Source organism: Macaca thibetana, chromosome 11 (assembly GCF_024542745.1).
Source record: "Macaca thibetana thibetana isolate TM-01 chromosome 11, ASM2454274v1, whole genome shotgun sequence".
NCBI classification, from domain to species: domain Eukaryota; kingdom Metazoa; phylum Chordata; class Mammalia; order Primates; family Cercopithecidae; genus Macaca; species Macaca thibetana.
The window spans coordinates 37,063,847-37,088,049 of record NC_065588.1 but is presented as its reverse complement, the minus strand read 5'-3'; the positions used below and the strand labels follow the sequence as shown (position 1 = coordinate 37,088,049).

General features: G+C 36.5%; 1 protein-coding gene across 4 annotated transcripts in view; it reads right to left on the bottom strand.

The window, feature by feature from the left end:
- CNTN1 (contactin 1) overlaps positions 1-24,203 on the bottom strand; it is a 392,585-nt gene that overhangs the window by 50,813 nt on the left and 317,569 nt on the right. For all 4 annotated transcript variants that reach the window (XM_050748438.1, XM_050748441.1, XM_050748440.1 and 1 more), the window contains exons 18-23: positions 15,451-15,521; positions 12,775-13,009; positions 9,723-9,826; positions 4,844-5,030; positions 2,201-2,313; positions 951-1,107 (exon numbers count right to left, since the gene is read on the bottom strand). In XM_050748438.1, the coding sequence (XP_050604395.1) occupies positions 951-1,107; positions 2,201-2,313; positions 4,844-5,030; positions 9,723-9,826; positions 12,775-13,009; positions 15,451-15,521 (867 nt within the window). The remainder of the gene's footprint in view (positions 1-950; positions 1,108-2,200; positions 2,314-4,843; positions 5,031-9,722; positions 9,827-12,774; positions 13,010-15,450; positions 15,522-24,203) is intronic.

Sequence of the window (24,203 nt, the reverse complement as noted above, 5' to 3'; positions counted from 1 at the left end):
ATTTAACTTTTATTTTAAGTTCAGGAGTATATGTGCAGATTTATTATATAGGTAAACTTGTGTCATGGGGTTTGTTGTGCAAATTAACTAAATTTTCTTACAAATTATTTATTATCATCTTTGATCTAGGACCTTCTGGTATGTCAAAGCCTCTCATACATTTCTCAAATTAACATCTATTGAAATTCAGTATAATTAAACTATATCATGCACATAGGTTGAGAAGAATATATCAAAAATTAAATAACAGAGTGCTACAAATAAATAAATTACTGCCTCAAATATATGTATTTCCAAATCAAACAAAGTTGTGAGAAATAGCGTTTGTAGAAAAAGAATAGATAAGATAGAGAAAGAGAAAAGGCAAAGCGGCAATAATTTAGTGTTTTTCTCTTATACTACTATATCAATATGTATAGACCAAGTGAAAGAAAGTTAGAAGAGTATTAAAAATAGCCTAGTGTATTTCCTTTTGATATAAGAGAAGTTTGGTTATTATTAAATAATAGCCTAGTACTATATAGTATTCAATAAATTATGTCATTTTAATTGTGCTTTTTATTTGAAAATATTTCATTGACAAAGATTAAATATATTCAAGGTGAACAACATGAAGATTTGATAAATGTATACATTGTATAATGATTACCACAATCAAATAAACTAATACATCCCAAACTGTAAATTGGATCCCAAAAACTTGTTCGTCTTATGTCTGAAAGATTTCAGCTGTACTTTGACATCGAGACAATAATCAACAAGTATGTGGTATGTCACAGATTTACTTAAGAGGAGAAATACCAAGTTTCAGGGAATCCTTGATATGTCAAATCTACTTAGGAAAATATGGACACTGGTGTGAGTATCAGCTTATCCCTACCCTTGGGAATCCATAGGGTCTAGAAACTCACAAATACTTAGTTGAAATGTGTCTTAAATGACTCACTTACCTGAAATTTTGACTTGAGACACCACTCCATCTCCTCCATCACTGTGCGCGCGAACCTCCACAACGTATTCTCCATCTCTGGGGATTGGGACTTCTATGGAGTGTTTGTGAGTTGAATACAGTTTGCCATCGTGCTGACCATCAGGTCTGTAGAGTACCTTATAAAATACAGAAATGTAAATATGCAGTAAAGTCATAATAATGAGCCAGTGCTCTAACACTAAAACCAGAATAAAAATGCTTACACTTTGATTAACAAAAAGTAATAAATTTAAAACAAGAGGGAATAATTAATAAATTTAAAACTAGATGAAAAAAATCATGTTAGTTTCAATTCACAATAGTTGATTTTTGCAAGTTTTTAGGATTATCCAAGGAGATGTGACTTAAGCATCTAAATTTTATTTTTTGAGATGACCCAAAATAAAAATACAGAAATATGCCTTTTTAACAAAAAAGCCCCAAATGAGAACTTTTTAAATATATTTAAATGGTCTGAAAATTGCTTCTCAATTTTTATTTCTACCATTTTCCACAAAATTTGGTATCCAGTGAAAAATGTGAAAGTGTGTGATACAAAGAATATATTTAAAATAAGCTTTTCTCCTTTTTTTCATTTATAAACAGTAACTCAGTTTATCAAGGAGTTTGCTGGGTGCTGGGCAACCCTATCATAATCATTGCCAAACAAAAATCGTTGCATTCTCTCTCCTCCTTAAGCTCTGATTATTGTATTCTATCTTTAAATCATTCTATTTATCTTACACTTTTGACATAACATTTTGCTGAAATTCACTGAAGATAATCTTTTCCATTTCAAAATGTACCATGGCACCATGTCATCTGATACTGCTCTAGAACTATTGAATAGAATAAGAAAGCTGAATGGGGCCGGCCATGGTGGCTCATGCCTGTAATCCCAGCACTTTGGGAAGCTGAGGTAGGTGGATAATTTGGGGTCCGGAGTTCGAGACCAGCCTGTCCAACATGGCAAAAACCTGTCTCTACTAAAAATACAAAAATTAGCTGGGTGTGGGTGTGGGCACCTGTAATCCCAGCTACTTAGGGGGCTGAGGCAGGAGAATCACTTGAACCCAGGAAGCGGAGGCTGCAATGAGCCAAGATTGCACCACTGCACTCCAGCCTGGGTGACAGAGCGGGCTTCCATCTCAAAAAAAGAAAAGAAACCCATCTTGGGTTTCACGGAAAGAGCAAGAATTGCAAACAGTAATCATCACTATTTGTAAATACCTTATATCCTGTCACTGTAGATTCATTTGATAGTGCAACGACATGATCCCAGGTGATTATATAGCGTGAACCAGACCTTATTGAACTGATGATCCTTGGAGGCTGGCTAGGAGCTGTGAAAAGTAGTAATATGCAATCAATGGTCACCATATCCAATCTCAATTCTGCATACTCTATTGCATTAGGTATTATAATGCTGATGATAATGGTACTGACACCACCACCATCTAATTTTAACAAGTGTTCACAGTATGCCAGGCACTATGCTAAGCACTTTACATCCATGAGTCCATTTAATGTACCCCATGGCCCTGTGAATAGGTACTATGACTTTTATTCTCTTCTCATCGTGCTCTGCTTGGGCTTCTTTCTCCACTAGTCTTTTCAAATTGCTATTTGCAGGATCATACATCACCTCCACTTGGCTAAATCTAATGTCACTTGTTTATTCTTTTCTAAATTTAATATTTTTGGAGCATTTCACAGAATTGACCATCTTCTTTCTTGAATCTCTCATTTTTTTCTTAAATTCAGATCTTAACAACTGGGTTTTCCTTCTACTTCATGGGCTGCTGCTTCCCATTATTCATGCTTAGCTGGCTCCCTCTGTCAACTTGTAACTGTTGGATGACTTCGGACTTCACCTATGTACCCTTTTCTACCCTCTCTGAATCTTCCCCAAGTACTGACACTTAGGCCCATGGCTTTAAATATTCACAGTTCTGTCTCTAGCCCTAATCTCTCTTTCAACCTCTAGACACATGTGGCCGGAAGTCTCTCTGTCTAGGCAGATATCAGCCTATTTCTACTTGAGTCTCTAAAAGATTTCTCAAATGTAGTATAATCAAATGTAATACATTTTTCAAATGTAATATAATGTCACGTATACTCAAATCTTTCTCCAATGAGTCTTCGCCATCATCAGCAAATGGTACAACCAAACCCCCTAGTTTCTCAAGCAGAAATTCGGTATTTAGTCTCTCATCTCACTCATTGCCAACATCCAAATTGGCAGCAAGTTGTCAACTCTGCCTACAGAAAACTTTCCACTTCTATCTCCATTTTCACTTAGTGCTAGCCACTATCAATTCTCTCCTTGACTGCTGAAATACTCTCCTAATTGGCTTTTCTGCTTTCACTGTTAATCCATCACAATCCACTTTCTGTCTAGAAGCCAGAATGATTTTTTATAAAACAACATCATAAATTAGATATCACTCTGTTTTAAAATCTTTCAATGGCTTCTTATCATGTTTAGAAAGAACTCAAACTCATCCCAATTACTTACAAGGTTCTCCATAATTGGGCCCCAGAACTCTTCCCCCTCCTTACTCAGAACCTATGCCCTGGCCCCAGCAGCCTTTCCACACCTAAAATATTTCAAGCGCTCTCCACCTTAAGGTTTTGTACTACTTAACGTGCAAAGAACCTTAAGGCTCTGCCTACAGCTCTTCACATAGTGGGTTCTTCTTATCATTTATCACTCAAACCCTAGCTTAACTGGCATCTTCTCAAAGATACCTTTCCTGGTCACCCAATCAGAATTTCACTTTCATCTAAGTCACTTTAATTTTGTCTATTTATTCATTTTATTGCCCTGTCATCTGCCATAATCCCACTTATTTATTTGTCAGAATGTTTGTTTGTTTGAAGTTTCTGTCTCCTTTCATTAGCTTGTAAACCATGTAAGAAGAGCATCTTGGACTGGTTTGATCCCTTTTGTATCCTTGCCATCAAGAATAGTACTGAGCACACAGCATATTTTTGATGAATGAATAAATACACTAACAAATGGAAAAATAACAAAAAATGAATGCTCCTTTTACAAATTAGAAAACTGAAGTTTAAATAGGTAATTTATCTATTGTCATACATTTAGCAAGTGGCAGAGACAGATCTCAAACACATGTCTTGCACCAACTTCTAGTTCTTGTCACTACATTCTGTCATCTCACTGGGAAAGTCTCTGTCCCAAAGTAAATTTCATAAATTTGCAAACTCTAGTGGTAATCACATCTTCAGATTCTTGAGACATTCCCTAGAGTCCTACATACAAATTCTTCTTTTTATTTATTCCACTTGGGTTCAAGAACAGAGATATCAAAATGAATACAGAGATTAGAATGACCAGAAAGCGAGCAGGGATAGGTGGTCTTGTATTATGGACCACCTAAAACATACAGTACTAGAACATACAGTAATAAGAGAGTAAGCATAATGCTACACATTTAACTTGCATTGCACTGTGCGATGACAGAGGTTTATAAATTAAAGCATGTAAAAATAAGCAGAATTTTAATTTTCACATGCTGTTGATGTACTCCTATGAAAACAATGTTTAAATTAATAAATACAGGGTGAAGACAAGTTCATGGCATAAAATTTGAGAGGACAGCCTTTACAAAAGGGCAGTTCTCTCACTTTATTTCTATAATGGAATATTTAATGTATGAGGGTATTTTTCACATTTTTTTCATCATCTACAACAACTCACGTTTTAAGGGAAATCTTGTGTGGCTATAAAGGATACCATTGAAAAATGTGCTCAGGTATCTGGGTAGGAAATTTCCTTCAAATGTATTCCATCATGATTGAATCAAGTGGTAGTTTTTGACAAGTCTAAAAACAAAACGTGAGACTCACGTGCTTTCTTGGTGAAAGTCTCAATCGTGTCACTTGGAGGTCCACACCCTGCACTATTGCAGGCCCCAACTTCTATAAAATACTGGGTGTCTGGCAGAAGGTTCTCCAGCCTGGCCGAGTACTCTTGGCTGGTGACTTGAACTCTGTTTGCAGCTTCTTCTTTGTCATGGGCAGCCCAGTACCGAATCTGCAAACGTACAGGATGAGTTATACTTTGCCATGAGTCTTCAGTTGTGAAAAGTTCTCTTCAACTAGTTCTGTTATCATTGGTGTTGACTGATCATCATATTTTCAAATCTTTCTTAATGATATCTACCCTTCTATCAGTTTTAGAATATAGTAGGGCACACATGGCAGAAGTGATTAAATATGCCAAAAGCAAATCAAAGTCTCACCTCGTTGCCCTAAATAGTTTTACATTGACTAAAAAAGAATAAAACAATAAAAATTTAAAAACCCAAAAACTTTGAGAGCAGATTTATTTTCAAAATATAAAAGTGGTCTCCATTTGGAAGTATTTGTCACTATCATTTTTATCATGTATTTCCTGTTTTACTTCTGTTTGCATGATTTCAAACTTGTTCTGAGCTATTCTTAAAGCAGTTGTAGAGGAATATAATTTTGCTGGATAAAAATCGTTATTATCTGACCTAGAACATGCTAAAGTAATACTTTCTTATAGCTCCTTTCAGAAGTAAGTCTCTAATGTTATTTCCTTTGAACTCATATAGAAGCTAGATATAAAAGAAATACATCTAATAATTGGATAAACTGTATAAATTATTTACCTGTAAAATAATTTTTTAAAAACGTTATCAATTTTTTGATTAGAAATGATTACTTTTGTCAGATAATTACAGGATTCCTTTTCTCTTAAAAGTTTAAGAAAAGTTATGGATTGTAATTTTCATTCTTTAAATAAAGGCTGTTTTTTGCATTCAAAATTTATGATTACATCTAAGGTATGAATAAAATATGTTATATCTAATATAAGAATACAAAGAAAAGGATTATTTGTAACTATCCTGATATTTTACATATTTTAAATGCCCAGTCTATAAAATAATGAGATTGTAATTTCACAATTAACTAAAATGCCTAGATTAAAATGTCTAATAATAATATAATCCTGCACTTTTTATTTACATAAACATGTAAGGAACCATTATAAAATGCAACAGGATGGCTCAAATTCACTTGGCAAAAGTGAGGTTTACATGTTGAATGAGCACACTTCTGAACATTCAGGAGTGGATGAATGCTTCCCTTTTCATCCCAGGCAGGGCAGCTTCAGAGACACATTTATACAAGTCCTCAAAAGTCTCAAGGGATGGAGTACCAGTTGCCCACAGTGGTTGCCAACAAAACAAATAGCACCTTTGTATCTGAGCTCCCCGCTTTCCTGTTCACTCTGCCTTTTCCTCATACCTGCTTCCTAGGATCATATTGAAAACAATCAGTCAACAACAATAATAGACAACTTTTCTCCACATCTTTGTTTGAGGCTCTGTTTCAAAGAGATCCAGACCAAAGCGGATGTCTTCTCCAAAATAAGAAAACAATACACTTTCTAAATACCAGTTTCAGCTCACCATAATAATTTAACCTTTAAAAACATTTGAGTAGACTCTACAGGATTGTTCATCTTTTGTGATGACTGTGAAATCAGTCATCTGCATTAATCTCTAATTCAGCTGCTAAAGGTTTTGTATTCATTATTCCTGGTAGCCTATTTTACTTATTTTCATTAAATTAATTAAGTGAATATTTTACCAGCTGGGTGAGCAAACTAAGTCTTTTGTGGATTCCTGGGCAGGAGCCCAAAGTTCCAAAATGCACTTGATAAGAAAGACTTCTTGTATTCTTCTAGCTTACCTACACTATAGAAAAACTCACTGGATATTAAGATTGAACGTGGGGAGCTCTTTAACCAAGTAAGAGAAAAAAATACTAAGTGACATAAACATTCTACTGAGATACACTTTAAAACCACAAGGGAAGAGATTGTCTTTAAATTCAATTGCTCACAATTCTCATTTGAAATGTCAGGAAATGAACCTTGAGATGGTTTCAATCAGGCAGGAGTCAGGGCTTTCCAGCTTTATATTTTATGTTTTCAATGTGCTGCTTTCTTTCTGTGTATCTTTATACACAGAAAAATATAGATCCATCGTACATTTTCATGGGAAGTGCAGTGGGGTATTAGTTTTCACCCTCATCTATCTTGTTAAACCATTGGCTTCTCCAATCATATTTTAAAATGGAAACAATAACCACATTATAGTCAGGCAAGATCCCCCCTCCCCGCCACCGGCCACATTTACAGGAGCATTTCCTGCAGAACAATAAATACTACGGATTTTCTCTTTTAAGTGTTCGTGCTTGTCTCTTTGATACTCAAGACCCTGTGTGAAAGGTTTAAAAGGATTTTAAGAAAGAATGAATGGAAAGAATAATTCTATGATTTACTTCCATCAATTATAATCAACCATTCTCTGGAGAGGCAAGAACTAGATTAAAATCTGATTATGACAATTATTACTCAGACAAACAGTTCTAACCCTCAAGTTCTTCATCTCTAAAATGGGGATAATTATAGTGTCTTTGTGTGGATTTAATAAAATGAGCTTAGTTAAGTGTTTATCACAATAAGGACTCAAGAAATGTTATCAGTCTTTTCATCATTAACATCATCATGATCATCTTCCTCACTGTGATCATCATCATCATCATCACCACCACCACCACTATCTTTGAATGCCCAATGACATAAACAGGGAAAATTATTAAATACAGGTTATTTAATATCTTTCACATAACAGTTCTATGAGGCAGTGGTTACTTTCTCACTTTATAGGTGAGGAAACTCAATGTTCAAATCAATTTTCTACAAAATTCTTAAGTGACAGAGCTGAAATATAAACCCATATTTGCTCAGCAGCAAAGCACATAAGTTTTTACTTAAGGTGAAATTGGAAAAGATCAGAAATCTGTGAAACCAACTCCTCATGGTACATATTTTCCCTTGAAATTATCATTTGAGAAAATCTTATTTGATAAAGATTACTTTTTACTATGTGAAAATCCTTAATCAAGGTTTAGTTCCCAATTAAAAAATATATTTAATTTAATTATTATCTGAATCATTGGTTCCACTATGTTGTTGCTTCCTACCTCTTATTTCTTTGTCCTCTTCTTGTTAGAAGTAAGCAAATAGTCAATATATAATTCTTGGCATTGACAAAGATAATATATAATTTTCTAGCATATTTTAAAGTAAAATATGTCATATATTTGACATTTTGACTCAATGATATGGGTTATACATTAAATTATCCTTTTTTCAATTTTTATTAGTTAGAAATAAATAATATAAAAGAAGAAATCCTATGCTCCAAAATTTTACTTTCCAAGTTCTACACATTGATGTCTTCTCCCAAAGATACCTCAGGCGTATTTATTACAGGGGTTTGTAACATCTAGTGAATTTCTCTCTTTCCTACTCCTTTTCTACTAGCTGTAAACATAATTGTCAGGTTAGTAAGTCATGAATATTGCGTACTCTCAGTCTAATTATTCCCAGTCTACTCTTCTCTGTTCTGTAATAAATTCAGCTGAACCCTTGATAGATGATCAGAGGGCTCTTTAAGATCTTCCCAAATTATCAAATATTGTGCCAATAAAAAAGCTTCCTGTTGGTCTGGGTGTGTCTGCTCAAAGGCTTGAGTTTCTTTTACAGCTACATCTCAGAAACATGGCCTTGTGAAAGCCCATCTGTAACACTTTATTTAATCCTACTTCATTATTCCTATCAGTATTCAGTGAATATCTATTTAAAGCCTACCAGGTGCCCAGCACTGTTCTTGCATGGCACTGAGAGTAGAACAATACCCTGCCCTCTTGGAGCTAATATTCCATGGACAAGGGAGAAGGGAGGGTACTGGAGCCGAGAATGCAAGCTGGCTGGGGGAGTAGGGTGGGTGGAGGGGCAGCCCTAGACAGCACTCACTGAAAACAAAACAGAGGGGAGTCTGTGATGTGCGGCAATAAAGCACTGAAATTTGAATCAGACAACTCGAGTTTTAGATACTGCTCTGACACTTTCTGTAAGTGATAACTGAGGCAAGTTGTCAAATCTCTTTGGTATCCATTTGCTCATCTGTAAAGGAAAAACCATGTTAATTCCTTCGAATTTTCACTTCTTGCACTTAAAAATGTGAGCTGATTATTTCACATTTCCTACACAGCTCAGTCTAAATTGCATTAGCATTGTATTAAAGACCCTAACTAATCTTTCTAGTTTTGATTTTCCAGTTTTTACTCCCTTGACTAAGACAAGTTTTCTCATTTGTGTCTGACTGATTCTTACTGGTTCTTTAAAATTAAGCTCGAGGGAAGTTTTATTTGGGTCATTTTGATTGTTACTTCATAGATAACATAAGACATATTTGGTATGTTTATGATTGTTTATTTTGGAGGGACTTTTCAAAATGGACCTACTGACTCAAAGAGGATGACTATTTTCAGAATGCTTCCATAAATTACCAAAATACTTTAAAACTTGAGATTCACCAGCTTTTTATGAAAATGTTTTACCAAAAAGACCTTGGGTAATCATAAGTGTTATTACCATAGTTTTTATTTTGGCCAGTTGTTTGCCAGGACTTAGGTTTCTTTACATCCCTCCTAGATAGGCCAGTTAGGAACCCCTGTTTTATTCTTAACAATTAACTTATATATGACCACAGTACTAGACACAGAGAATAAAGTATTAGTTGCCACATAAATTAATGGGACACTGAAACATACAACACATTTGAAAATGTATGCTCATATATTTATGAATAAATGTATTTAGTTTGATAAAAATTTAACGTACCTGATAGCTTTCCACTATTTTTTCTAAAACATGTTCCCAATGAACAGATATCTCAGAAGATGACAAGACTTTTACACCTACTTCTGTTGGGGCTTCACTGGGAGCTGAAATTTTATGAGAACATTACATTATTAGTGAGATACTGACATTTAAGAAATTTGAATAGCATCATTTGCTATATGAATGATGTGATACCATATTTTAATTTTAATGTTTACAAAATAGCTTTAATATTTTCAAAGTGAAATAAGTGCAATTATTTTATTACCTCTTCCCATATTTTTCTAACGTTATTTTATGGTATTAGTGATACATGTGCACACATACTTTCATCTACATAAATGTGAATATAGATATCTACACATACACATACTCACACACACTTTTACCAAATACAGGAAGCCTCATCAATTTCTATTACATCTGTGAGCAAAATGATACTATTTTTTCAATTTCTCTCAACTGATACGCTTAAGAAAGCCTGTTGTTGCAAATTAAAATTATAAATATTTAGCTATCAACTCTATATTATCGGAAATAGGAAATTTGGTATTATAGAAAACTGTTCAATATGATACATTTTCTCTTATTTGCTATTTGTGGGAACTAACTATAAACAGCAATATTATTAATAAAACTTCCCTTTTTTTGTTCAAGCTAAGATCTTTTTGAAAAATGTAAGAGCCTTTGAAACAAGTTGTAACATCCACTGTTTCCTGGGCTCAAGAAAGCTTTTATATGTCTAATCTTCCAACTGGGCATCAAGTCAAATATGTATCAAAAAGGCCTCTGTTCAGGGAAAAAAAGTAACTTACATCCCTTATGAAATTTACACAAAGAAACCAATGAAGCCTTTAAGCAGGGGTGATCAATTTTTATTGTCTTTCATTAAAAAGCCATAATCCTATTTAATGTTTAAAAATGTTCTACACATGAACACAGTTGCCTTTCCAAAACAAGGTAAACGTGTAGCACTATGATTGATTTCTCAGCAGTGGAAGAAGAGATTAACACTTATACAAGTTTCAACACATGCAAGTTTTATGAGACTCATGAAATATTTAGGAAAGAAATATAATTAAATACAAATGGCCGTGACTAAATAGATGACAAGCTATTTGCCTGAAAGCTTATTTTAGCATCAACTAAAGCAGTAAAAAGGTGAGAAGGTAACTTGTAAAATGCTTAAGACACTCATTTTATCTGTAAGATGTACTCATGTTCTTCAAATTATTAAAACTGAGTGAACTTATTATATTTCTTGGTTGTTTTGTTTTGTTTTTGAGATGGAGTTTCACTCTTGTTGCCCAGGCTGGAGTGTAATGGTGCAATCTCGGCTCACCACAACCTCCACCTCCCGGGTTCAAGTTATTCTCCTGCCTCAGCCTCCCGAGTAGCTGGGATTACAGGCATATGCCACCACACTCGGCTAATTTTGTATTTTTAGTAGAGATGGGGGTTTCTCCATGTTGGTCAGGCTGGTCTCGAACCCCTGATCTAAGGTGATCTGCCCACCTTGACCTCCTAAAGTGCTGGGATTACAGGCGTGAGCCACCACGCCCAGCCAAATTATCATATTTCTGCTGAATAAGCACAAGCATAAAGAATATAAATTTGTCATCAGGACTTTTCCACTGTTTGATAATAAACAAATTATTTCTACATTTTATTATTTTGACATATTTGGTTATGCTAAAAGTAAAAAAATTCACACATACACACACACATATATATTAACAAACACATACTTGTGTATGCAATAAAAAATACAGTAAAAAGTATATATATACTTTTAAATATATACATGTATACTTATATATACACATACATTTATATATAGGAATGACTGCCTTTTATATTAAATTTTATTATGTATATTTAAGGTATATGACATGGTATTATGAGATACATATATAGAATAAAATGGCATTTAATAAAAGTAAAGATCATAGGATGATTTAATTATATATTACACTTTTAACAAATACTAAAACTAATAATTCTGTGACTGATGAACATATGCGAGAATTTCTGTTGAGTATAAGGCATGGTATAAGGCATGGCTAAACGTCTATTTTGGAGTAAAAACAATGGAAGTTGGGTGAACCAATAGAGCCCATTTCCTCTAATGATAGAAGAGTACCTCACACACCTTTAGTTTTTAAGCTCTTCTACTTGTGCTTCTCACACATGCAAAGAGAAACTTGACCAAGGGTAAATGTATCATTGCCAAAGACCAGAAGGCAGTGACATCTCTATTTGCTTTTCTAGCCATTAATTATTTACACAGTGCACATTAATAAAGGTATTATTTTTAACAAGAAAAACAAAAGTATAGCAGCTTAAACAGAAATCAGAGAAAATAATGTAATTATGCTCAATCTAAAACTGGATGTCATTTGTATAAATACATAAAGTCCTCTACGGCCATGCTTAATTAAGTTAAAGTTTCTAGAAAAACAAGAAGAGCTGGTATTAGTATAGTTTATTTCCCCAAATGCCCTACAGGACAAATTTTTCCCCTTTCAAGAAAACAATTTCAACTGACTGACACCTTTGTCATACAATTACATCTAGATTCCCTTTAACAAAATTTGTGTTCTCTATTGTAACAAAAAGTTACCTAAATGCTATAATTACACACATTTTTAGGTTAGAAGTTTGGGCCATTTTACAAATAATGTTTATGTTATAGAATTTTTAAGTTGTAAACTTTATGAATATATAGACATATTGAGGTTCTGTTCAAGTATGGAGAACTACAAAATTATAATCAAGAGCCCCAAAATGGAAGTCAAAGCCAATTATTTTAACGGGGATTTCCTAATACCATGGGCGTGATCTAAATGATGAAAAAGACTCTAGCAGCATGCACATCATTTAGATGAAGAGGCTGATGTTTAATTTGGTTCAAAATAGTACTCATTTACTAAATGTATAATGCTATAAAAAGGCCTTACTAAATAAGGCCTGAAAGGAAACAAACTAAATGCCTACTAGAGAATTACATTTTTCCTCCCTCCTCATGTAAGAAGGTCTTTCTTTTACCTACCATCTTGTGCTGAATTAATGACTGCTACTAGGCTGTAAGGTCCATCTCCTTTGTTGTTGAAGGCCTTAACTTTAACTTGAAACGCAGTGGAAGGGCTCATGGTTTCGTCTTTATGTACATATCGGCCAGTGTCAGGATTAGTAACTGTGACTTTTTTCCATTCTTCTCCATCAAATGGCTTAAATGCCACGATGTAACCAAAATTGTTGCCATAGTGGTATTCTCTTGACAACGGCTAAATAGAAATTAAAATATTGGGTAGGTTTTAGTAATACAGGTAGCAGGGAGGAAATCTTATGGGGATAATGACACACATGGAAGCATGCTCTTTGTAGAAACATATTCAGTTCATATATTAGTGCTGGTTCCAAAAGTCAGAGGAAACATACTCAAACATGGAATGACCTTATTTAACAAATGGTAGCCTTGCTACTCCTAGAACACCTCAGGGGCCTCCCACTCCGGGTCTTTTTCCTTTCAATTTCTTCTGCCTAGAATGTTCTCCTAGATGTTGTGTGACTCCTCCTACCCACCCCCCTTCCTCACTTTCCCGAGGTAAAAAATCACTTACTTGACGATGTTTTCTCTGACCACAGTTCCTGCCACTGCAAGATTCCAACACAATACTCCATGCCCCACACCCTACCTATTGTTTTTCTTTAACCCTAACAAAATCTATATATTTTACTTATTTATCTACTTTATTGTCTCTCTCAACTATAGAATACATGTTTTGTGAAGGCAGAGTTTTTGTCAGTTTTGTTTTCCTCTTTAATCCCTAGCACCTAGAACAGGGCTTCAAGTAATATGTATTTAAGGGATGAGCAAATGAATTTCATTAGAATTGAAAGGCAGTGGTAAGAGAGTTATATAAGACTCTAGCCTAGAATATCTACCTTGTGATCAAAAAGAAACTGGTAAGAGGAATACAAGTAGGTTGCGAGGAGGGGACAATATTGCACTCGTTTGTAGGAGGATGGCTTTGGGTTTCTATCTCCAATTCTAAAGCAAGTGCTTGGTTTTTCATTATTTTCTCAGGGTTTCTTATTATCACCCATGTCACCTGCCTTATACAGAAGTCTATGTCAGCCCTAATCACTTATTATTAATAAATATTGACTTACAGTTAATTCTAGTGAGTACTCATCAGTTAGTCTTTATTAGCAATTAAGGTAAATGTGCACATTGTATATTTACTTTTTTTTTCCCTTTTTTTTTTTTTTTTTTTTTTTACCAGAAAATCAAATTTAAGATGTATTGAGGCAAAACCTTGAAGTAAATATAACACTACTGTTTGGACATACTTATAGTAAATAGGAAGATATAGAAATGTGTAAAGTCAAGTGGTAGAAGCTGTATGTGGTTGAGCAATACATTAATAGGTATGTGATTTTAGATTATTAGATAGTATAGCCTAACATTTCTATAACAGTTTAAACATTTTTCTTATTGGTAGTTCTCTACTTAGTTTTTGGAATTTAGAGAATAACAGAATCAGCTATGAAACTTTCAAAAATAACAACTCTCGGGCTCTGTCTCCAGAAACTTGAATTTGAATCTTTGGAGGAGAATTTCCAATACTGAATTTTTTTATAAGGCCCATCTTATTCTGTAGCAGATATCCACAGAATTTATAAAAATCAAGCCATAAGAGAAAAAGCAAAATGTCCTAATTTTTATAATATTTGCATTTTTTGGACATTTCTTTGGCAGTAAAACTTAGAAATAAATATTTTAAGATTCAGATTAGCAAACGGGATTTTTTTTTTTTTACTAAATCTTGCTTTAAAATGTGATTTAAATGCTAAGTATAAAAATGACTACAAAGCACACAGTGAGTCAAGTTTTGCTAGACATTCACTTGTTAAATAAATCCATTTGACTCATGCAAAAAATAAAACCTGTCATTTTTTCCACAGTCTTCAAAATCCTTTGGAGCCTAAATTGTGCTCTTTGACTATCCGCAGTGATTCAACACTAAGCATATTTAATGAATAAATGAATCTGTATAAACCATGTTATCTGGATAAATGCCAGGTGTCTAAGTCAGACAATTTTGTCCTATCACAGCTTTTCCAACCCCTCCCAATATCTTTCCTATTCCAAAAATCCAGCTAAGATGTATTGTTTTCTAGAGGTTATAGTCTCTGATATAGAACTCTCCTTTGACTCATGAAACTGTAATAAAATCCTTTGGATACCTCAGTAACTAGTCCCATGGGTGACTTCTAAGACTGACCTATCATGCTAGATTACACCAGTGATCAAAGTCAGCCTCAAGTGAGGAGGCAGACTCCAGTTTCAAAACTTTGTTTGATACAAAGTTTGTAAATGGAATCTTTGGAATTTAGAATGTCCAGAGACAATGTTTAAAATTACAATTAGATTACCAGACTACAGTGATCAAAGTATCTCCGGAATCAGACAGCTGAATGTTTAATCACCTAGGCTAACAGATCTCTTAGCATCCAGGATTCATTCTTGCATAGAAACTACACACTAAGCCACAGTAAGCCAGATAAAACCTGATATGCATTTATGAAAAAAAATAGTAATATATTCTTGCTTGTGCAGTAGACATTCACTTTCATCTCAATTTATTTCAGGAAACAAAATGGGGTGGAAGTTACATATAGATAGAGCAACCTTTAATATGTGCAACTCATCAATACTTACCGCCCATGTTATGGTCAGCTCTCTGTTTCTTCCACCTCCACCTCCTACATCTGAAGGAGCCACATTTGGTGCTGAAACAAAAAAACAAATATATGCAAAACAACAATGAAAATAGGGCTTATATTTTTTTTACTGGTGTTAGAGTTTGTATTCACCACAGAAACCACAAATGTTTTTCTCTTACTAGGAGAAACACACTGGACAAATGATCCACCCAATTATTATAACAATGGCTCACAGTAGTTGTAATAATCAGTTTTTCTGCCAACATAAAAATTGATTTGGTGCCATAGGAAGTGTGCCCATTTCTCTCAGCAAAGGATAGTGAAGCAAATTTGCCTCCCCATCTTTTTCTTCTTTCTGTCCTTTCAGTTAATATGATTTTGAAAGATTACATAGACTCTGTTGGAAAAAGATTTTGCCACTTTTACTTTTGAACCCTATGAACTTCTAATAACTTACTGTTGTGTTAGTTTCATGCTTCATTCTACAAATAAATGTTAACAAACCATGCATTTGTATTGGAAAATGTTTCCCCAAATATCTAAAAATAGTAGAAATCTAATATCATCTCTCATGCTCTCACTTTAAGTTCCTCAACTTTTTCTGAAACTGCACCATCAGTGACTCCAAAGTACTCCCTCCCCCATTCTCTTACATCATCTTGTAGTTTCAGTTTCCCTGCTAGAAAGACCCTTTGTAGTCTCTGATCTTAAAAATCTTTCTGTCATACTGCTGTCTTCTTAATCCCCAAGCCATCACATCCTTTTCTGCCACTGAACTGCATGGAAGAACTGATATATGGCTATTCTTTTTTGTACTTCACTCCATAATCACTTTTTAACAACTCACAATATATCCAATATAGGAGTTAAGAAGAAATCACTTAGGCAGAAAGTAAGGGTATGGGAGTCCTTGGTGTGGCTTTGCTTTTCAATGAAAAGCAGCCCCAAATCATTTTCTAAGAAAGAGAAACCCGTAAAGTCAAGCTGCAGACTAGACAAGCAAGCTGGGAGCTTGCAGGGGTGAATGTGGGCAGGAACTACGGACTACACACGTTCAAGATGGCGGCTCCGTCTTCCCTTTTCTTTATCGGCCACATGTACAGTAAGGAGCAGAAAGATGACACGGATCAACTGGAAAGCCTATTTGCATAACAAGATTAGAGTGCGGTGACCAGCCTTCCCCACGCAGTATGTAAACTTAATACCTGATCAAACCAATCTGTGAGCCCTATGTAAATCAGCCAGTCTTTTCTACTCGGGGACCCCTCTCCCTCTACAGAAAGAGAGCTGTTTCTCATTCATTTCTCTTCTGCCTATTAAACCTCCACTCCTAAACTTGTGTGTGTCCACGTCCTAAGTTTTCCTGGTGTGAGATGATGAATCCCAGGGTATATATCCCAGACAATGTAGCCATTTCATATTGGGGACCTCATCCAGGATATCAGGGTACAACAATCGAATCAGTGAGTAGAGGAGCAGACTCTAACTCTGTCCTTTCATTCTGAGGCTATTGGCCTCCATTTAAGAACCAAATTAAACCAAATACTGGACCCCCTTTAGCCATAAACAAGCGTGGCTGGCAGCCATATAAGACTTGGGGGACAGGCTTACTAGGGAGAACATGGAGAATTCCCAAGTACCCATGGGTTGCTTGGCATATTGGCCATGTTTGAACTAGCTTCCTTTCATGGAGGACTTAGCTGTCATGTGGGGCTGGAAGAAGTCCTGGGGCAACTGAGGATTTCTGGATGGGGCTACCCCTGGTGTTATCCAAAGGCTATTGGACTGACCCCGGCCTCTGATCCCCCTGATGGGCTGTGGGCCACAAGATCTCCAACTTTCCTATCGTAATTTCCTTCTTTCCTGTTGGCACTGTCATAAATCTTATCCTCTCTGTGTATGCAATGTGTGGGAAGTTTTAGGGTTCAGGGAAGGAATCCTGTTTGGCAAGATCAGAGAATGTCATAGTAACTGGGGATATAGCTCAAGGGAAGGTGTTTTTGTGATGTTCTAGGAACCGAGGGTACCCCCAGTGAGCATCTCTCCCTGCCCTTGTTCTAGAGAGCACATGGCATTTCAATGTCTCTCTCTGCCCTTGGTCTGGAGAGCACATGGCATGTCAAGGTCACTCTGCCCTTGGTCTGGAGAGCTCATGGCATCTCAAAGTCAACAGCACCACCTAGTGGAATAGGAATCCTCTCCATGAGGCACGTTGTCCTTTACCGAAACACTCTAGCTTCCCAATTCGCTGCGCTTTTTGTGCCTCTCTACCAGAAACCAGGCTATATGCTGTTTCTGTGAATGGGAAAACTGCAATTAGGAGTACAATGTCCTCTAGAACCAAATTTTAGTCTCAGTACTGTCCAATCTTCAGGAAAATAGCCATTTGGTCCCTATGTTCTTTTAAGACACTTATTCTGCCTCCAATTAGAATGGTACTTAATTAGTAAGGGGATTTTAAGTCCAGAAGTTAACTGGAACCATTCTCTAAGGGTAAACACTTTAGCATGGGCCATAATAGCAGGATATAGAGCTCAAACCAGCACACTTCCTCCATTAAGGAGGCAAGCGCAACAATTGGCCAAATGCAACTATTACATAGTCTCTTGCAAGATCCATTTTTCAGGGAGCCCCACAGGCCAGGCAAGTCTAGGAAGTCAAAGGGAAATCACAGGCAGAGGACTAGAGTTGCATGGGTGAGGATTAAAACCCACCACTTAGTTCCTCTGGTTCCATGGCTGGGGAAGTCACACCTGCAACCATGCACAGCACATTTAACAAGGTGCCAGGATGCCAGGAACCATGGAGAGAAAACAGCAGAGGGGACACCCTCACTGTCTTTCTCCCCATGCTGGGTCACATCAAAAGGAAGGAGTCTAAAGGGATGCCTTTTTTTCCTTCTCTTTATCGTCTAAGGCCTGAACTCCTCTGGAGTGCATTCTGAAGCACTGGGACTCCTTTGACCCTGAGACTTTGAAGGAAAAAGTGGCTCATTTTCTTTTGCACAAGGGCATGGCCTTCTTACTAGGCCTTTGCAGGTGTCACAAAATCAACCTAGCCCTTTTAGCAATCGTATCAGGCAGGCCCAAAGAGAATGATTCCCTAAGACTAGAAAAGCAACTTCCAAAGGAGCTGTCTGAGAATCCCCCTTATTTGGGGTCACCTCAAGTTCCCTTCTCATTGCAGAATCTCAGGCAAATAAGGAAGACTTAGGCCAATTCTCTGATGATCCTGGTAGGTATATAGAACCCTTCCAAAATTTAACTCAGGTGTTTCACCACACATGGAGAGATGTTATGCTGCTCTGAAGCCAAGTCCTAACCGCAGCTGAAAAGCAGGCAGCTCTGCAGGCAGCAGACAATTTTGGAGATGAACTACATGTCTCCTGTGGTAGATTAAAAAGGAAAAAAGAAGACAAGGAAGGCAAAGAAATAATGGAAACACCATTCCCGATAGGAAAGGAAGCAGTTCCTCTAAAAATACCCCTAATTGGAACAACAGTGATGCCACAGATGAATGGAAAAGGAAACACCATTTAAGGTACACATTGGAGGGCCTATGAAGAGTGAGGGCAAAATCTATTAATTACTCTTTACTTTCCAAGATAGACCAAAAACCAGATGAGAATCCTGCAGCCTTTGTGGAAAGACTGAGAGGCACTCATAAAACATACCTCTTTATCCCCTGAATCAATTGAGGACAGCACATACTAAGGGACAAGTTGATTAAAAAGGCAGCTCCCAATATTAGAAGGAAAATACAGAAAAAGCTATAGCACTAGATAGCATCTTGGAGAACCTCCTAAGGGTGACCACTTTGGTGTTTTATAATAGGGACCAGGAGGAGGAGGTCCAGGAGAAAGGAAGCAAAAGAGAAGGACAGAGGCACTAATAGCTGCTCTGCAGAGATACAAAGCCCAGAATCCCTGAGGTACATTTCCTTGTTTCTATAGGTGCAGCAAGTCAGGGCACTTTAAGAGTGCCCAGGCAGCAAGAGAAAAACCACCTCAACCTTGTCTAGCCTGTGGCACTAGAAATTGGACTGCCCCCAGAGATGAAGGTCACCGGGTTCCAAACCAGCCTCACAGATGGTCCAACAGGATTGATGGGTCCCGGAGCTCCAGGAGCTCAAACCGACATACAGCACAGGAGCCCTGGGTGATTCTGGAAATTGGAGGAAGGTAGATATCTTTCTGAACAGTAGAGCCTGTCTCTCTCTCTTCTCCAATCCAGGCCTCCCCTCTTTCTGTAGCATGACCATGAGGCGCATCTCAGGAAAAACTCTAATTCAATATTTTTCACAACCCCTTAGGTTGCAGATGGGGAAACCTATTATTTACACATGCCTTTTTAATAATGCCAAAAAGTCCCACTCCTTTATTAATTAGAGATATTTTACTAGCATGCAGACTAGCATCCTTACAGGTGATAAACTCTATGTAAATCAGGCACCACCTCCTCAAACCTGACTATAAAATTCGGCATATTCACTACCAGCCAGTCTTTGCCGCTCAGGGACCCCTCCCTCTATATATAGAGAAAACTGTTTCTCTTTTGCTTCTCTTCTGTCTATCAAACCTCTGCTTCTAAACTCCTCGTGTGTGTCAATGTCCTAAATTTTCCTGGTGCGAGATGACAAACTGCAGGGTATATACCCCAGGTGATATAGCTGCTTCATATCCACTTCTTTAAATAACTGAAACTTCTCTTTAAAAACACACAAAACTGCGTTGAACTGCCAAGTCCAATGGCCTCTTTGATTCTTTCCAAGTTTTTCTCTTTCCTTGAAATTCTTTCAGGTAAGCACTGTATCTTACTGGAATTGTATACTTAGCACCTAACTGGCCTTGTACAGATGAATCAAGTATTCATTGTTTATTCCTGTAGTCTGGGCACCACCCAGCTACCCAGCCATGTGGATGAAGTCCATGTTTCTATAGAGGACATGCCTTTTCCCATGCAAATGCTTTGACTCAGTCTGAAATACCATCCCCAAATCTGTTAACATTTCAAAGAGATGAAATGTTGGTCCCCAAATCCCCTCCCATTTTGGAATAGCCACATCTTCCTTAGAGTGCTCAAAGCAAGCTTTCCATTTACTGAATTGTAGCTCCTAATAACTGTGATTAGGAGTTACCTAATCACAAAGATACCTACATGAAAACTTCTGATATTAGCTATGTAAATTATTTGGTGAAGTATGTACATTAATTGCACAGAAACAAATAAAACTATATGCAGAACTATATGGTAGATCACTCCTACTTAGGGGACACACAGAAGGCACCCATACCTTCCCCACCAGCACCCAGCCCCTGAGCCAATACCACTTCCAGCATGACCACACAGTCTCCAGCAGGGGTCCTCTGCTCCCGCCCCCCAGCTGTGTTGCCTTTGCCACTATGGTGAACACCTGAAGGGAGGCAGACACCCCAGCACTTGCTAGCACTCTGCTACAGTTGCTACATCTCAGCCCTCTCCTCCAGTGCAGTGGATTCCAAACTTTGAGGAACCAGAGGGCAAAGCAGAGGCCCAATATGAGTCCCCCAGAGTCATTGCATGCAGTCCAGGAATTGGGAGCTGAATGTTGGCCCCATAAAATCTTGCGGAAGCTAGTCAGCTAAATCTACCTTATACCACAATCAAACCCTTAAGGTCATCAAATAGGATAAAAGAGGAAAAAAAATCAAAGGTCATCAATTTCAAAGATTAAAGATAGATAAGCCCACAAAGATGAAAAAGAATCCTCTGAGAATGTTTAAAATTGAAAAAGCCAGAGTGCCTTCTTTCCTCCAAATGATGAAATCACCTTTCCAGCAAAGGTTCTGAACTGGGCTCAGATGGCTAGATTGACAGAAATAGAATTCAGAATATCCACAGGAATGAAGATTATTGAGCTATAGGAGTACACTGTAACCCAAGGTAAGGAAGCTAAAAATAATTATAAAACAATGAAGGAACTGACAGAAAAAAATAGACAGTTTAGAAAAGAATGTAACTGACCTGATAGAGCTAAAAAACACATAACAAGAATTTTATAATGCAATCACAAGTATCAATAGCAGAATAGACCGAGCAGAGGAAATAATCTCAGAGCTTGAAGACTGGCTTTGTGAAATAAGACAATTAGACAAGAATAGAGAAAAAAGAATAAAAAGGAATGAAAAAAATCCAAAAAATATGTGACCGAATCTCCAACTCACTGGTGTCCCTGGAAAAGATGGGGAGAATGGAACCAACTTGGAAACCATATTTCAGGATATCACCCAGGAGAGCTTCCCCAACCTAACTAGAGAGGCCAACATTCAAACTCAGGAAATGCAGAGAACCACAGTAAGATATTTCACAAGAAGATCATCCCCAAGACACATATCATCATATTTTCAAAGACTGAAATGAAAGAAAAAATGCTAAAGGCAGCTAGAGAGAAAGATCAGGTCAACTACAAAGGAAGTCAACCAAACTAACAATGGACCTTTCAGCAGAAGCCCTCCCAGCCAGAAGAGATTTGGGACCAGTATTCAACATTCTTACAGAAAAGAAATTCCAACCCAGAATTCCATATCCAGCCAAACTAAGCTTCGTAAGCCAAGGAGAAATAAGATCCTTTTCAGATAAGCAAACACTGAGGGAATTTATTACCACCAGACCTTCCTTACAAGAGGTCCTGAAGGAATCGCTAAATATGGAAAGGAAAGACCATTACCAGATACCACAAAAACACACTGAATTACACAGACCAGTGACACTAAAGCAACCACATAAACAAGTCTTCAAAATAACCAGCGAACATCACAATGACTATATAAAATCCAGACATATCAACAATGACCTTAAATATAAATGAGCTAAATGCCCCAATTAAAACACACAGAGTGGCAAGCTGGATAAAGAATCAAGACCCATTGGTATGTTGTCTTCAAGAGATCCATCTCACATGCAATGACACTCATAGCCTCAAAATAAAGGGATGAAGAAAAATCCACCACGCAAGTGGAAAACAGAAAAAAACAGGGGTTGCAATCCTAGTTTCTGACAAAACAGACTTTAAGCCAATAAAGGTCAAAAAAGAGTAAGAAGGGAATTACATAGTAGTAAAGGGTTCAATTCAACAAGAAAATCTATAGTAAATATGTATACACCCAGGAGAGGAGGACCAAGATTCATAAAGCAAATTTTTACAGACCTTTAAAGAGACTTAGACTCCCACATAGTAATAGTGGGAGTCCTTAACACCTCACTGCCAATATTAGATCATCAAGATGGAAAATTAACAAATATCATTAGGACCTGAACTCAGCATTGGATCAAATGGACCTGATAGATACCTACAGAACTCTCCACCCCAAAATAATACAATATATATTATTCTTATTGCCACATGGCACATACTCTAGAATTGAGCATGTAATTGGAATTAAAACACTCCTCAGCAAATGCAAAAGAAATGAAGTAATAAGAAACAATCTCTTGGAACACAGCAAAATCAAATTAGAAATCAAGAATGAAATTCACTCAAAACCATACAATCACATGAAAATTGAATAACTACTCCTGAAAGATATTTGGGTAAATAATAAAACTAAAGCAGAAATCAAGAAGATATTTGAAACTAATGAGAACAGAGATACAACATACCAGAATCTCTGGGACACAGCTAAGGCAGGGTTAAGAGGAAAATTCATAGCACTAAATGCCCAACCAAAAAGTTAGATTTCAAGTTAACAACCTAAAATCACAACTAAAAAAACTGGAGAACCAAGAGCAAACAAATCCCAAAGCTAGCAGAAGACAAGAAGTAACCAAAGTCATAGCTCAACTGAAGAAGTCTGAGACACAAAAGTTCATTCAAAAGATTAACAAATCTAGGAACTGGTGCTTTGAAAAAAATAAAATAGATTGCTAACTAGACTAATGAATAAAAGAGAGAGGATTCAAATAAACTCTTATCAGAAATGACAAGGAAGGATGTTACCACTTACCCCACAGAAATATAAGAAACCACCAGAGGCTATTATGAACATCTCTACACACATAAACTAGAAAATCTTGAAGAAGTGGATAAATTCCTGGATATATATACTCTTCCAAGACTAAACAAGGAAGAAATTGAATCCCTGAACAGACCAATAATGAACTCTAAAATTGAGTTAGTAATAAATTGCCAACTAACCAAAAAAAAAGCCCAAATCCAGCACCAGATGGATTCACAGCTGAGTTCTACCAAATGTACAAAGAAGAGCTAGTACCATTCCTGTTGAAACTATTCTAAAAATTGAGAAGGAGGAACTCCTCCTTAACTTATTCTATAAGTTGAGCATCATCCTGATACCAAAACCTGACAGAAATACAACAAAAAAGAAACCTTCAGGCCAGTATCCTTGATGAACATCAATGAAAAAAATCCTCAACAAAATAACTGGCAAACCAAATCCAGCAGCACATCAAAAAGCTCATCCATCGCAATCAAGTAGACTTTATCCCTGGGATGCAAGGCTTGTTTAACATATGCAAATCCATAAATGTGAAACAGAAAAACAGAAAAACAGAAACCACATGATTAAATCAAAAATACAGAAAAAGCTTTTGATAAATTTCAACACCACTTCATGTAAAAACTGTCAATATACTAGGTACTGAAGGAACATACCTCAAAATAATAGCAGTACCTATGACAAACACAGAGCCAACATCATACTGAATGGGCAAAAGCTGGAATCATACACCTTGAAAACTGGCACAAGGCAAG